The following is a 16,835-nucleotide window of genomic DNA, read 5'->3' on the forward strand; positions in this document are numbered from 1 at the left end:
GAAACTGGAAACACTTATCTCCCTCACTAGCTTTAAGCACCAGCTGTCAGAGCAGCTCACAGATCACTGCACCTGTACATAACCCATCTATAATTTAGCCCAAACAACTACCTCTTCCCCTACCGTATTTATTTATTTTATTTATTTTGCTCCTTTGCACCCCATTATTTCTATTTCTACTTTGCACTTTATTCCACTACAAATCTACAATTCCAGTGTTTTACTTGCTATATTGTATTTACTTTGCCACCATGGCCTTTTTTGCCTTTACCTCCCTTATCTCACCTCATTTGCTCACATTGTATATAGACATATTTTTCTACTTTATTATTGACTGTATGTTTGTTTTACTCCATGTGTAACTCTGTGTTGTTGTATGTGTCGAACTGCTTTGCTTTATCTTGGCCAGGTCGCAATTGTAAATGAGAACTTTTTCTCAACTTGCCTACCTGGTTAAATAAAGGTAAAATAAAATAAATAAAGAACACCATCTGTGTTCTGTTAGACAGGTAACTCTTTATCCACAATATAGCGTGGGATGTAAAGCCATAACACATATGTTTTTTCAGCAGCAGACTATGATTGATAATGTCAAAAGCTGCACTGAAGTCTTACATAACAGCCCCCACAATCTTTTTATCATCAATTTCTCTCAGCAAATCATCAAGTCATTTGTGTAAGTGCTGTGCTAGTTGAATGTCCTTCCCTATAAGCATGCTGAAAGTCTATTGTCAATTTGTTCACTGTAAAATAGCATTGTATCTGGTCAAAAACATTTCTCCTAAAACTTTATTAAGGGTTGGTAACAGGCTATTTGAGCCAGTAAAGGGGGCTTTACTATTCTTGGGTAGTGGAATTACTTTGGCTTCCCTCCAGGCCTGAGGGCACAAACTTTTTAGTTGGCTTAAATTGAAGATATGGCAAATAGGAGTGGCAATATTGTCCACTATTATCCTCAGTAATTTTCCATCCATGTTGTCAGACGCCGGTGGCTTGTCATTGTTGATAGACAACAATACTTTTTTCACCTCTTCCACACTCACTTTACGGAATTCCAAATTACAAATCTTGTCTTTCATAATTTGGTCAGATATCCTTGAATGTGTAGTGTCCGTGTTTGTTGCTGGCATGTCATGCCTAAGAAGAAGAGCCTTATGATTAACGAGATGTTTTGTGATCATAACAACATACAGGAACTCAAGTCCTTTTGTTTACCTGACCTAGAATTCCTTACAATCAAATGCCGACCGCATTATCTACCAAGAGAATTCTCTTCGATCATAATCACAGTCGTGTATATCCCCCCCAAGCAGACACATCGACAGCCCTGAAAGAACTTCCTTTGACTCTATGTAAACTGGAAACCACATATCCTGAGGCTGCATTTATTGTAGCTGGGGATTTAACAAGGCTATTCTGAAAACAAGGCTCCCTAAATTTTATCAGCATATCGAATGTGTGACCCGGGCTGGCAAAACCCTGGATCGTTGTTATTCTAACTTCCGCAACGCATACAAAGCCCTCCCCCGCCCTCCTTTTGGAAAATCTGACCACGACTCCATTTTGTTGCTCCCAGCCTATAGACAGAAACTAAAACAGGAAGCGCCCGTGCTCAGGTCTGTTCGACGCTGGTCCGACCAATCGGATTCTACGCTGCAAGATTGCTTCGATCATGTGGACTGGGATATGTTCCGCATAGCGTCAGACAATAACATTGATGAATACGCTGATTCGGTGAGCGAGTTTATTAGCAAGTGCATCGGTGATGTTGTACCTACAGTGTCTATTAAAATCTTCCCCAACCAGAATCCGTGGATTGATGGCAGCATTCACGCAAAACTGAAAGCGCGAACCACTGCTTTTACTCAGGGCAAGGTGACCGGAAACATGACCGGATACAAACAGTGTAGCTATTCCCTCCGCAAGGCAATCAAACAAGCTAAGCATCAGTATAGAGACAAAGTAGAGTCACAATTCAACGGCTCAGAAACGAGAGGTATGTCGCAGGGTCTACAGTCAATCACAGACTACAAAAGGAAAACCAGCCCCGTCTCGGACCACGATGTCTTGCTCCCAGACAAACTAAACAACTTCTTTGCTCGCTTTGAGGACAATACAGTGCCATCGACACGGCCCGCTACCAAAACCTGCGGGCTCTCCTTCACTGCAGCTAACGTGAGTAAAACATTTATACGTTAACCCTCGCAAGGCTGCCGGCCCAGACGGCATCCCCAGCCACGTCCTCAGAGCATGGGCAGACCAGCTGGCTGGTTTGTTTACGGACATATTCAATCAACCCTTATCCCAGTCTGCTGTTCCCACATGCTTCAAGAGGGCCACCATTGTTCCTGTTCCCAAGAAAGCTAAGGTAACTGAGCTAAATGACTGTCACCCCGTAGCACTCACTTCCGTCATCATGAAGTGCTTTGAGAGACTAGTCATGGACCATGTCACCCCCACCCTACCTGACACCCTAGACCCACTCCAATTTGCTTACCGCCCCAATAGGTCCACAGACGACGCAATCGCAATCACACTGCACACTGCCCTAACCCATCTGGACAAGAGGAATACCTATGTAAGAATGCTGTTCATTGACTACAGGTCAGCATTTAACACCATTGTACCCTCCAAACTTATTAAGCTCGAGACCCTGGGTCTCGACCCCGCCCTGTGCAACTGGGTCCTGGACTTCCTGACGGGCCGCCCCCACAGGTGGTGAGGGTAGGAAACAACATCTCCACCCCACTGATCTTCAACACTGCGGCCCCACAAGGGTGCGTTCTCAACCCTCTCCTGTACTCCCTGTTCACCCATGACTGCGTGGCCATGCACGCCTCTAACTCAATCATCAAGTTTTCAGACGACACTACAGTGGTAGGCTTGATTACCAAAGACGACGAGACGGCCTACAGGGAGGAGGTGAGGGCCCTCGGAATGTGGTGTCAGGAAAATAACCTCACACTCAATGTCAATAAAACAAAGGAGATGATCATGGACTTCAGGAAACAGCAGAGGGAGCAGCCCCCTATCCACATCGACGGGACAGTAGTGGAGAAGGTGGAAAGTTTTAAGTTCCTCGGCGTACACATCACGGACAAACTGAAATGGTCCACCCACACAGACAGCGTGGTGAAGAAGGCGCAGCAGCACCTCTTCAACCTCAGGAGGCTGAAGAAATTTGGCTTGTCACCAAAAACACTCACAAACTTTTACAGATGCACAATTGAGAGCATCCTGTCAGGCTGTATCACCGCCTGGTACTTTAACTGCTCCGCCCACAACCGTAAGGCTCGTCGGGGGCAAACTACCTGCCCTCCAGGACACCTACACCACCCGATGTCACAGGAAGGCCAAAAAGATCATCAAGGACAACAACTACCCGAGCCACTGCCTGTTCACCCTGCTATCATCCAGAAGGCGAGGTCAGTACAGGTGCATCAAAGCGGGGACAGAGAGACTGAAATACAGCTTCTATCTCAAGGCCATCAGACTGTTAAACAGCCATCACTAACATTGAGTGGCTCCTGCCAACATACTGACTCATCTCTAGCCACTTTAATAATTAAAAATTGATGTAATAAATGTATCACTAGCCACTTTAAACAAAGCCACTTTATGTAATGTTTAAATACCCTACATTACTCATCTCATATGTATATACAATACTCTATACAATCTACTGCATCTTGCCTATGCCGTTCGGCCATCGCTCATTCATATATTTTTATGTATGTATTCGTATTCATTCCTTTACACTTGTGTGTATAAGGTAGTTGTTGTGAAATTGTTAGATTACTTCTTAGATATTACTGCATGGTCAGAACTAGAAGCACAAGCATTTCGCTACACTCGCATTAACATCTGCTAACCATGTGTATGTGACAAATAACTTTTGATCTGATTTTATTTTATTTTATTTACTAATCTTGCCCATGAAAAAAACATTAAAGTAGTTGGCAATACCAGTCGGTTTTGTAATGAATGAGCCATCTGATTCAATGAATAATGGAGTTCAGTTTGCATTTTTTCCCAAAATTTCATTGAAGGTGCTCTAAAGCTTTTTACTGTATTTTTTTTATATAATTTATCTTTGTTTCATAGTGTGGTTTCTTCTTCTTTTTATTCAGTTTAGTCACATGATTTCTCAATTTGTAGTACGTTTGCCAATCGATTGTGCAGCCAGACTTATTTGCCATTCCTTTTGCCTCATTCCTCTCAACCATACAATTTTTCAATGTATTAATTCACTGGGATTTAACAGTTGTTACAGTCATTTTGTTAATGGGTGTATGCTTATTAGTAACTGGGATAAGTTATAAATGTGTCAAGTGCAGATAGACAGCCAGCACCTGAGTTCTGTTCTCCTCTGTGGCAGGCAGCGGGATCGATGATGTATTCACAGCTAAACTGAGCATGTGTATCGGACAAATACTGAAATCTGTATTCACTCTCACTGCTCCTTCATTCTCACTGGGACACGAAAGCTGAATTAGTGATAACATTTGACATTTCCATGGCCTTTCCACTCAGATGACCATGAATAACATTGTATCTGCTAGTGTGTGTGTGAGACGTACAGTATGTCAGCGACGCATGCACATTCATTCTGTATATGTCACAGGAAAGGACCCATGACTTAAAGGACTCCAGAACAGACACACAAAAGGAATGACTACCCATACTGTATACAATTTCCATCTCTTTGAACAGTTGCTAATCAGCACATCTCAATAAAAGACAGTAGTAGGCTACCACTGAATGGGTATAGTATTGACCCCTACTTATCCTTTCCTCTGTTCCCCAGGGCAACGTGACCTTCTCATGCTCTGAGCCCCAGCCCCAGATGGTGTCCACCACCTTCCTGTCCTCCAGCAGTAGCTACCTATCTCTACCCCTGCAGCCTCTTGGGGTGTGGGGGCTGGACGTACACTTCCACTTCAGGACCTGGAACCAGGAAGGACTTCTGTTCTCCACCGGCCTGGCACATGGATCACAGCACCTGGTGTTGCAAATCAGAAGAGGTCAACTGCACCTTATGGTCCATGGAGCTGCTGAGCAGAAAACAAACATTTCCATAGGTTAGCAGCTAGCTAGCTAGAAAAAGCCACCTAATGGCATGTCACATTGACTTTGCGCTCGCTAATGTTTGCTAAGTTTGCAGGTAACAATGAATTAGCAGCATACTGCAGTATATGTAGCCTAACCAATGCTGTGTTTTTCTGTGTTCTGTTTTACTAGAAGTCAGTGTAACTGATGGACTGTGGCATTCTGTTAGTCTGAGCTACAGAGATCTCATGGTTTCCCTGGTCTTGGACAATGAGCCAACATCTACCATGGACGTACAAAGTAATCCAGACTCAGGCAATAGTGTATTTTTTGGAGGTAAGATGGCAGTCTTTTAACTATTGCTTATTATTGGTGGAAAATTGGTCATGACTGTGTCTTAAATTATGCTTAAATTTTTTAAGTGTGTGTTTTAATTAGATCAGTGCTTCATCAAAATGTGTTTGATGACTATTTCTGGAATGATTTAGCAATGCAAATATTGTCATGATTTCTAACAGGTTGTCCCCAATACAGTGGTGACTGTAAGAACCCTACTGTGGCCTTCCAGGGGTGCATGCGTCAGATCTTCCTAAACAACCAACTTATGGATCTACCCCGTGTGCAGCAAGGGCTTTTGGGTAATTACAGCAAGCTTCAGTTCGACATCTGTGGGATCCGCAACAGGTATGCTCACAAAATCTCAACAATTCATGTTTTTATATCTTGTATTTAGGCTACAGTATGTCATTTGTGACACTGTTCTATGCAATATACGGGAAAGTATATCTGTTTCTGTCTCTTCAATCTATCAGTATGACATGTGTATGACCTGAGATCAAATGGAAGGACTCCCATTACAACAGAGCATTTTCCTGGTGTGGGTCCTAAATGGCACCATAGTGCACTGACCAAAAGTAGTGTACTATATAGGGAATAGGGAGCCATTTTAGATGCATCCCCTTGGACTGAATGCCTGTACTGTCACACTGCCAAAGCCAGAAACATCCTCTGAATAATTTGTTCCCATCCCTCTGTGGCAGGTGTGTGTGTGTGTGTGTGTGTGTGTGTGTGTGTGTGTGTGTGTGTGTGTGTGTGTGTGTGTGTGTGTGTGTGTGTGTGTGTGTGTGTGTGTGTGTGTGTGTGTGTGTGTGGGTGGGTGTGTGGGTGCGTGCGTGTATCTCTCCCATCCCTCCCTGCCAGTATTGATTTGCCTGTGTGCCAGCTCTGACTATTAGGCTGAGTGAGAAATATGTTGTGGCTGTGCCAGAGCAGGCAGCAGTGATTAGGTTGACGCGCTCCAGGAGTCACACTGTTTCCTCCCTAAGCCTGCTCTATGGAGGAATGGAGAGATGGAGGGGTGGAGTGATGGAGGGAACAGGCAGAGGAGACAGCACAGACAGTGGCTATATCGAGGGTTATAGACAGTGGATATGCAAGGACACAACACTATGATAGAGGAACTGCCTTGTATATCTCTTTTATCTTCTATTAATTGCTTTTCATGCTACTGTATGCAGCTCTGCAGTCATGAGTTATGTTCGGAGTTTGAACATGTCTCTCTCTTTCCATAGATGTCTGCCTAATTTTTGTGAGCATGACGGACGATGCACCCAATCATGGGATCATTTCTACTGTGACTGCTCAGGGACAGGCTACACTGGAGAAACCTGTCACAACTGTAAGTCAAACTGTTACAACTGCGGCCCAAATGTAATGCCCATGATAAATCTGGGCTGACTTTGGATATCCCTATGGGGCTACTTAGAGACCATCGGTAAAATACACAAGATACATGAGACAATGTGTTAAAATTTCCAATAGCTCCAAATTTCAATGCTTAAAAACCTCAAACTAACAATACATTTTAGAAATTCCAATACAAATATTGAAAGAATTTACTAAGAACTAAAAGGTGTGTAATATGAAAATATTGTCTCATTTACATTGTGTAATTCATTGATGGTCTCTAACTACCCACAGGGATAGGCTATCCAAAGTCAAACCAATTTTGCCATGGTCGCACACCAGCTGGCTAAAGCTAATTGGCTAAATTATTTGGTTAACTCTTCCACTGGCGAAGACACACAAGAGACACCCACATCAAACTACACCCCAAAACCAACTCACGTTTGAATTCAGTCATGCCGCTAGCATTTCTTCATGAACCAATTCTAAAACGAGGCCAAATCAGGAAGTGCAGTCACCCTTTAAACTGTCTCCTTCATGATAGTGAAAATCTTCACCTGTGAAAATATACAGTACAACTGCACTCAGTGGACAGTTTATTAGGTACATCACCCTGTTCGAGAAAATGGTTCGCTCCTACAGACAGTGAGTTACGTTGCCGTGGCTTGCTATATAAAGCAGGCAGACAGGCATCGAGGCATTCAGTTACTGTTGGATTGAACTTTAGAATGGGCAAAAGCGATTTTGAGCATGGTATGAGCGTCGGTGACAGGTGTGCCGGTTCCAGTATCTCAGAAATGGCTGGCCTCCTGGGCTTGTCACACAAAACAATGTCTAGGGTTTACCGAGAATGGTGGGATAAATAAAAAACATCCAGTCAGCGGCAGTCCTGTGGGCATAAACAGCTCATTGATGAGAGGTCGAAGGAAAATGGCAAGAGTCATGGAAGCTAACAGGCGGGCCACAAACAGGCAAATAACGCCACAGTACAACAGTGGTGTGCAGAATGGCATCTCGGAACGTACAACTCGTCGGTCCTTGTCACAGATGGGCTATATGCAGCAGAAGACCACTCGAAGTTCCACTCTTATCAGCTAAAAACAAAAAGAAGAGGCTCCAGTGTTCACGCGATCACCAACACTGGACAATTGAGGGGTGGAAAAACATTGCCTGGTACGACGAATCCCAGTTCCTGTTGCGTCATGCTGATGGCAGAGTCTGAATTTGGTACAAGCAGCATGAGTCCATGGCCCATCCTGCCTGGTGTCCACCCGGTACAGGCTGGTGGTGTATTGGTGTGGAAAATGTTATCCTGGCACACGTTAGGTCCCTTGATACTAATTGAGCAACGTTTCTATGAACAAAGAATTCAGGCTATTCTGGAGGCAAAAGGGGTCCGACCCAGGTGTACCGGTAGTGAGTGTATGTTATGTTTAATATACTGTATAGAGTGACTAAAGTTACATTAGTGTTTCCACTATTTCCCGTCACTGAACTCTCATTGATATTCCCATAAGGGTGTCATAAATTGTGAAGTGGAGGGAACTTTACTGACTGCTGAATTATAAAAGCTGCCGTGGCTTTCTGCTTCACGCCAATACCGTTCACACATTTTGCATGTGACAAGAAAATGTAATTGAGCTAGTGCTCTTGGCATACTGCAACACTCGTATGGGCTATTGATATAAGTACTGATCTTGCTTCCTACAGCTATTTATGAAGCGTCGTGTGAGACACACAGACAAATGGGGAGTACGTCTGGCTACTTTTACATTGATCCAGATGGGAGTGGTCCTCTAAAGGCAGCACTGGTCTACTGCAACATGACTGGTGAGCTCATGGCTTGGCATAGTCTGGTTAAACCAGACTGAATTGTAGTGAAACAATGGTGAGCACAGCGTTTGGTAACCAGGCTAGGCCAGGAAAGCTACTGGTGCAGTTTTGGATATTCTCAATTAGATAATATGAGGCTAATGCGATTAAGTGTGTCCACCACTTTACACATCTTTGTTTATCTCTAGTGTACTTTCCATACAGTTGACTAACCTGAATTAAATTAATAATTAGAAATGTGAAGGACACCTATCTTGGGAAAAAAATTACATTCTAGTCGTCTTTCTTATGCTAATATGATCATCTGGATTATCCACTGTGCTGTTAACCAGATTATCCTGTATATAAAGTAAAATGCCTACTCTGTCTTCCCTATAGAGAACAAGGTATGGACAGTGGTGGGCCACAACAACAGTGGGTCTGTGAATGTGACTGGAGCCACAACAAAGAAGCCGTATGTGATGCGGTTCAACTACACTGTCTCCCTGGAGCACCTCCGCACTCTGATTGGACGGTCTAAGCACTGTCAACAGGAAGTAGTCTACAGCTGCAGGAAGTCCCGTCTCTTCAATACTTGGGGTGAGTCTTATTGGAAGCCTGATAAGTGCAAACAGTATACAGAGAGCTCAAGTTTAATTCAAATTACATAATGGATTTCTGCCAAAATATTCAGAGTGAATTCTAAGTATTGCTGAAACCCTCTGCTCCCTTTGATTCCAACTCCCACTGTGAAAAAAGACTCACTGACTTCTTCAGCTGTCTCGCCTGGGGATTTTTTGTTTCTCATATGAAATATTGATGCAGACGGTCTTGTTTTAGATACAGGCAAGACAATATGTCAAGACAAGGTTTTTGGGGTTTTTTTTCACCAACTTCAGTGGAATTGCCTACAAAATCAATTAGTCTCCCTTGACAGATGTTTGCCTCCCACAATGTGCGTAGGGTCGGGTTTACAAGACAAAAAATCAATCATGTGTTTTCTATGATGGCAGAAGATAAACCTCTGTGTGTAGTAGGTGAACATGTCCTATGTGCCAAGCAGACCACATTGGCCAGACAAAGAGTACAGTTGATGATGTAATAAATATTTGTTATTTTCGTAGAGATTGCATGATGGAAATAAATGTGCGTTGGTTGTAGATGGGAGGCCCCTGTCATGGTGGCTGGACAGGAGTGGAGAGAAACAGACCTACTGGGGAGGCTCTGTACCTGGGGTCCAACAGTGCTCCTGCAGCCTGGAGGAAAACTGCATCGACATGAACTACTTCTGCAACTGTGATGCAGACACTCACTTGTGGTACAGTGAATGCCAATGCATTTATATGTTTTATGACCTGCATTAACAACATTTACGTGTTTTACCAATCAGTCTTTCCTTCTATAAATGTATAATTTCTTAGAGCTTTGAGTACATCTTTAAATTGAGTAAACTGAGGTCATGTCTACAATGATCTAGACTTTTTCCAACAGGGTAAACGACACAGGATTGCTGTCCTACAAAGATCACCTGCCACTGACTGAGATTGTAATAGGAGACACCAACAGGACAGGCTCAGCAGCTGTATACAGAGTTGGTTCCCTTCACTGCAACGGTGACAGTAAGTTTAGTTCAGTTCATATAATTATCCCAAAAGCGAGAATGCCAATATTAATTCTAGTTTTTGTTCATACAGACTATGCCAACAAAAATTGTGTAACTGTTATTTTAAACACCAGGGAAGAGTGGAGCAAGTTCTGTATTCTTGTAACAGTAGGGTGGAGTGGGGTAAATTGTCCCAGTTTTTACATTTTCAGTTACTTTATTTTCTAACTGTACTTTCCTGTATTTGCAGGGTTCCTGTGGAATGCAGCCTCTTTCTATCCTGGGTCACCATCCCTCCACTTCCCTAAGTTCCAGGCTGAGCTCAGTGCGGACATCTCTCTGTACTTCAAGACCACAGCTTCCTCTGGTGTTCTCCTGGAGAACATGGGGACCACTGACTTCATCACCCTGAAGTTGACCAGTGAGCTTCTCTCTCCCTGAATCCCAAATCAACCAAACCCTAATCCCTCCCTAGGCACTTGTGTAAATGATAGATGATCACCTCAAGTTGAAACCTTTTCTGTTTCTAGATGAAAGATGACTTGGTATTTGATTAGATAGTTCTGATAACATTATGGGAAACTGTGGTTGAGTGGGGAGAATACGTTGGCCCAGGAGCCAAAGACTACAAGCCTAAGACAAATCCATCTTAAACAAAAGTGGGCCACGTTTTGAACTTGAATTTCTGTCTGTCTCTCCCCCTCAGCTCCCTCAGCTGTAACATTCATCTTTGACGTTGGGAACGGCCCGGTGGACTTGGCGGTGACGTCCCCTGTCCCCCTGAATGATAAGCAGTGGCACTACGTTAGGGCTGAACGCAACTTGAAGGTGGCCTCCCTGCAAGTGGACCAGCTGCCCCTACACACTCTGGAGGCCCCCTCTGAAGGGCACTACCGCCTGCAGCTCAAAAGCCTACTGTTCATAGGTAGGCACTAGACCCAGGTCAAACCATAACAACACTTTCTTTGCATATTAGCTACTGTTAAGTTTCACATTGGAAGTAGTATTCTTCTATTTCTAGAGCAGTTTAGACATACAGTTTATACTTCCTGTGTTTCCTACTTCCTACTTCCTGCCAGGAGGATCCACCTTCAAAGAGAGCAGTTTCCTGGGCTGCATCCGTGCGTTGACCCTGAACGGCGTGACCCTTGACCTGGAGGAGCAGGCCAAGTTGACACCGGGAGTGACCCCAGGCTGCCCGGGCCACTGCAACGGCTCTGCTAGTGTCTGTCATAACAGAGGGCGGTGTATGGAGAAAAACAGTGGATATGTCTGTGACTGTACACACTCTGCCTACAATGGACCACACTGCAAGAAAGGTGAGTAACCCCAACAAACAGCAATAAGCTAAAAGGATTGAGAGAAGCTGAGTTAATGGCTGTCTTTGGGGTTAGGAAAATGTAGCTACAATATTTTAAAGTATGAAATTAGATTTAGAATAGTATTATAAAAAAAAAAAAGAGAAATGTATTTGATCAAAGGAGTGATCAAAGCATGTATTAAAAATATCAGATATACTTTCTTTTCAATCCCCATTGGCTCATTCATTTCCATAAATCTGAACTAATATCATGGGCTAGGACATATTTTCTGTTGGATTGAATTACATTCAAAAGCTGTGTTCATGCTGGCCTGGCGGACACACAACAGGACTCCTGCTGAGACTACACCACCCATTATGGATGAATCCTGTATTAATCCACTGGCATCAAAGCAGGTTTTATCACTTCAGATATAACCTATTCACAGCATTTTGAATGAGGTTTCTGGACAGGGTCGTGCTTTAGGGGTAGGGGCACTTGGTACCTCAGAGAATTTGTGACTTCTGTTTGATCCATTGATGATCTAGCCATGTTTCTTTGAGTTTTACTCTTTCAAGCATCCCTTTTGTTCTTACTCGGTTCTTGCAAATGCTGTCTGAATCAGTGTCTGAGATCAACAGCACTACTGAATAGGAGCCTTCTACACTAATAACGACATCCATGTTTGTATCCCTGTAACAGAAGTGTCAATGTCCTTTGGGAGTGGCTCCTCGGTGACCCTTACCTTCCAGATGCCTTTTCCAGTCATGCACAACAGAGACAGAGGTAGCCAGTCATCTAGCAGTCAGCCAATCCATAGCCAGTCCTCAGCCATCTATGCCCACAACGGCGAGTCCAGAGAAAACGTTGCCTTCAGCTATCTGACAACTCACACCCCTGCCATGTTACTCTGTGTCAGCACCTATCATCAACAGTACTTGGCTATCATCCTCGCTAACAATGGTAGCTATCTTTTGCTATCTCCATCCATTATTCTCTCTGTCTTCATCTCTTAACAACATTGTAAGATTAGAAGCCTTTTCTGACTTTCAGACTTCCTTAACTTTTGTAGGGAGTCTGCAGATCTGGTACCGTCTGAACAGAGAGAAGAGAGCAGAGATCTTTACTCCCAAAGTCTCCAGCCTAGCTGATGGGCAGCTCCACCGTGTCCAAGTACACCGGGAAGGCAAAGACCTTTATGTCCAGGTCAGTGATCTCTATCTGAATCTATTTCAACCTAGCAAAGCATTATGCTTACAGCATAGACAGTCATCCCACCTTGATGGCATGTTCAAGTGTATTTGGAAATGTTTGCTTTTTTCTTAAACCAGATTGACAAAGACATCGACCAAAAATACAACCTTTCTTCTGACATGAAGATGAACACACTACGATCTCTGACTTTAGGTAAAGTCACAGGTACATCAGCAGGACATGCTGGTTTGGATGAAGAAGTGCTTAGGGCAGGATCCAAGGGTTTCATTGGCTGCCTGTCGTCTGTCCAGTTCAATCATTTGACACCACTGAAGACAGCCATTCTGAGTCGTGGAAGCTCATTGGTCCATGTTCTTGGCAATCTAGTTGAATCGAACTGTGGAGCCTTGGCTGATAGTACAACTTCACAATCAGCATCTGGTGAGTTTAATAGCATTGATGTGAATCATGTTCGGCTTCACAATATGGATTTTATTTATGTCATTTTATTAGCATTCAGTGCATTCGGAAAGTATTGAGTTTTTCCACATTTTGTTACATTACAGCTTTATTCGAAGACGGATGAAATCGTTTTTTCCCCCCTCATCAATCTACACACAATACCCCATAATGGCAAAGCAAAAACAGGTTTTTAGAAATGTATACAATATTCAGACCCTTTACTCAGTACTTTGTTGAATCACCTTTGGCAGCAATCACAGCCTTGGGTCTTCTTGGGAATGATGCTACAAGCTTGGCACACCTGTATTTGGGAGTTTCTCCCATTCTTCTCTGCAGATCCTCTCAAGCTCTGTTAGGTTGGATGGGGAGTGTCACTGCACAGCTATTTTCAGGTCTCTCCAGAGATGTTCGATCGGGTTCAACTCTGACTGGGCCACTCAAGGACATTCAGAGACTTGTACCAAAGCCACTCCTGTGTTGTCTTGGCTGTGTGCTTAGGGTCGTTGTCCTGTTGGAAGGTGAACCTTCACCCCAGTCTGAGGTCCTGAGCACTCTGGACAGGTTCTCATCAAGGATCTCTCTGTACTTTCCTCCGTTAATTAAAACCCTCGATCCTAGTCTACCTAACCCTGCCGCTTAAAAATATCCCCACAGCATGATATTGCCACCACCATGCTTCACTGTAGGGATGGTGCCAGGTTTCCTCCAGACGTGACGCTTGGCATTCAGGCCAAAGAGTTCAATCTTGGTTTCATCAGACCAGAGAATCTTGTTTCTCAGTGTCCGAGAGTCCTTTAGGTGCCTTTTTTCCAAGCAGGCTGTCATGTGCCTTTTACTGAGGAGTGGCTTCCATCTGGCCACACTACCATAAAGGCCTGATTGGTGGAGTTCTGCGGAGATGGTTGTCCTTCTGGAAGGTTATCCCATTTCCACAGAGGAACTCTGGAAATTTGTCAGAGTGACCATCGGGTTCTTGGTCACCTCCCTGGCCTAGGCCCTTCTCCCCGGATTGCTCAGTTTGGCTGGGTGGCCAGCTCTAGGAAGAGTCTTGGTGGTTCCAAACATATTCCATTTAAGAATGATGGAGGCCACTGTTTTCTTGGGGGCAGAAGTTTGCTGGCACCCATCTTCAGATCTGTGCCTCGACACAATCCTGTCTCTGAGCTCTACGGACAATTCCTGTTTTTTTTTCTGGCATGCACTGTCAAATGTGGGACCTTATATAGACAGATGTGTACCTATCCAAATCATGTCCAGTCAACTGAATTTACCACAGGTGGACTCCAATCAAGTTTTAGAAACATCTCAAGGTTGATCAATGGAGACAGGATTTACCTGAGCTCAATTTCGAGTCTGATAGCAAATGGTCTGAATACTTATGTAAATAAGGTATCTCTGTTTTTTATTTGTAATAAATGTGCAAAAAATTCTAAACCTGTTTTTGCTTTGTCATTATGGGGTATTGTGTGTAGATTGATGAGGGAAAACATGTATTTAATATATTTTAGAATAAGGCTGTAACGTAAAACAAAATGTGGAAAAAGGGAAGATGTCTGAGTACTTTCCGAATGCACTGTAAATCCAAATTATACAAAGGGTTGTAACAGCTGCAAATATCACAGAGTGGGTCTTTAATGACTCATTAACTTGACCTATCTCTTTTAGGTTTTGACATGAGCAGGCATAATAACCAAATTAAATGACTCATTGATTGAAATGCCTTTATAAATTCCACGTAGCCTTTCATCGTCCACCGAATATAATTGAAGGTCATGTCTGACATCTCCTTTGTTTGCTTGCTTCCTTTCTTCTGGAATAAATCCTTCAGAGGGTGTCAATAGGGGCGTAGATCGACTGAGGAAGACAAGAAGTGATTCAGCAGTAATTGGAGGTTAGCCAGAAGAACATCCCCAGTTATCTGTGTTTCTTCACATTATACATTATGTTGCAAATTATTTAATTTCTGTCAGTGTACAGTCATTCTCCCTGAAACAGATACTTTTTACATTTGGCGTAGTAGACAGGATTGGCATATTCATGTTTACCAAGTAACCCCCAGAATGATTAACTTTAAAGTAAAAACAATGTTCTCTGTCTCTGGCTCTCTCTTCCCAGCTCTCATCACAGCTGTGTTCCTCATCACCCTCTGTGCCGTGGCCGTGACGTCATGTTTCCTGTATCGCCACTGCAGCCACACCCACACCCACCCCCAGGAGAAGGCCTCCATCTCACAGAAGAAGGATCCCAGACACAGCCCGGAACACAGCTACCCTGCAGGCCTGGAGAACAGCTATCCTGTAGACTTGGTCTTGGATCTAGACTTGGACCTGCACAGCTCCGTGAGTCACAGCAGAAAGGAGTACTACATCTGATGACACCATAGCCTTCTTTGCCCAATTCCCTGCCTCCTGTTCCGCACACTGTTCTGCCTGGCCTCAAATACAGACAGTCCCCTCTGGGTAGAGAAGCCATTCATCACAAAACCCAGTATTAGTCACTGACTGTTCCTGGGCTTTCTAGGAGCAGTGATCATTGGTGATCCATTCCCTGTGTGGCTACAAGAATGACCCAATGGAGAATGGTCATGCCGCAGTTTTATATCTCAAAGGCTGTTTATTGGAGCATGGGAGCTGTACCACTTTTGATGAGCAATGACAATTGGAGAACATTTATTATTTATCTACTTCATATTACATTGCTCTAAAGTCAGGAGACAAAAAGCCTCAACGAATCGGATCCACCCCAGTGACTTTATAAGCCCGCTTTATATAGCCTTCCATTCTGAATGTACAATTAAAGGGATTTATTCATTTGGGGTTGGTTGGGCACCGGTACTCTAACTCACTTACTTGTATTCACTTGTGGATTCTGAATGTGATAATGACTAATTAATGATGTTCGACCATCTGCCAAGGCAAGGTCTGAGCAAGCAATGCACCTGTTCTTGCTCCCTGGCTAAACCACTGATCAAATCTCACTGAAAAGCATTGTGACTATGTGCCAAGGTCTTTGTGGCTGGCCCTTTTGTTCTCTGAACACATCAGTTTTTCTGTTCCCAGTATGTTTGTTGCGCCCTCACTGCCAATAACCGTTTTATTCTTTCTGCATCCACCATCACCAACATCCTGCGACATGTTATGCTTTTACGAATCACCAAAGAGTGGTACAGTAAACGGATACTAGATGTCTGAAAGTCAAAAATGTAGTACAGTACAACGTGGTGTGATTGTGCTAGTAACTTTTGAAATTAATTATCTCTAGACCTGAAAAAGATAATCAGAGGGAATCTAGGGTATAAAGGTAGGTTCATTCTCAGGAGAGCTCTTGTCCTGGTTGTTGTTGTGAGTTTTGTTGAACGGAGAAGTACAGTATTGTACAAATTTGCTACGGTCTCCTCCACAATCCATGTTACTTGCTCTTACATTGGTGAAACGGCAAGGCTTTATATTTTGCACAATTAGCAAACCAACAGAACAAGTAAATTGTACAACAAATCTGTTTAGCAAGCTTGCTATACAAAGGAAACATGTATTCAGGGGATGATCTTCTGTCATGAAAGACGCACGATAAAGGATTGTTATTGCCTGGTTATATTATTTCAAGTGCATTAGGTAATTTATCTACAGTATTTTATTGTAAAAGATGTACAAACACCACTGACACAATTATTGAATATGATTCATTTAAATATTGTATTTATTTTGAATTTGTTTTATAGAATTCTTCAG

The 16,835-nt window shown here is 43.3% G+C and overlaps 1 protein-coding gene across 1 annotated transcript in view; it reads left to right on the top strand.

The window, feature by feature from the left end:
* The window catches only part of LOC106574290 (contactin-associated protein-like 5), a 45,099-nt gene extending 28,336 nt beyond the window's left edge, over nucleotides 1-16,763 (top strand). The window contains exons 7-18 of the mRNA XM_082962411.1: nucleotides 4,808-5,024; nucleotides 8,947-9,147; nucleotides 9,709-9,865; nucleotides 10,039-10,166; nucleotides 10,401-10,571; nucleotides 10,857-11,075; nucleotides 11,230-11,469; nucleotides 12,154-12,414; nucleotides 12,524-12,657; nucleotides 12,783-13,086; nucleotides 14,936-14,998; nucleotides 15,223-16,763. Coding sequence (XP_082818537.1) covers nucleotides 4,808-5,024; nucleotides 8,947-9,147; nucleotides 9,709-9,865; nucleotides 10,039-10,166; nucleotides 10,401-10,571; nucleotides 10,857-11,075; nucleotides 11,230-11,469; nucleotides 12,154-12,414; nucleotides 12,524-12,657; nucleotides 12,783-13,086; nucleotides 14,936-14,998; nucleotides 15,223-15,479 — 2,352 coding nt within the window. The 3' untranslated portion in view covers nucleotides 15,480-16,763. The remainder of the gene's footprint in view (nucleotides 1-4,807; nucleotides 5,025-8,946; nucleotides 9,148-9,708; nucleotides 9,866-10,038; nucleotides 10,167-10,400; nucleotides 10,572-10,856; nucleotides 11,076-11,229; nucleotides 11,470-12,153; nucleotides 12,415-12,523; nucleotides 12,658-12,782; nucleotides 13,087-14,935; nucleotides 14,999-15,222) is intronic.
* Nucleotides 16,764-16,835: the final 72 nt, after the last annotated feature.

The sequence above is a fragment of the Salmo salar genome, chromosome 16 (assembly GCF_965601325.2).
Source record: "Salmo salar chromosome 16, fSalSal1, whole genome shotgun sequence".
Taxonomy (NCBI): Eukaryota; Metazoa; Chordata; class Actinopteri; order Salmoniformes; family Salmonidae; genus Salmo; species Salmo salar.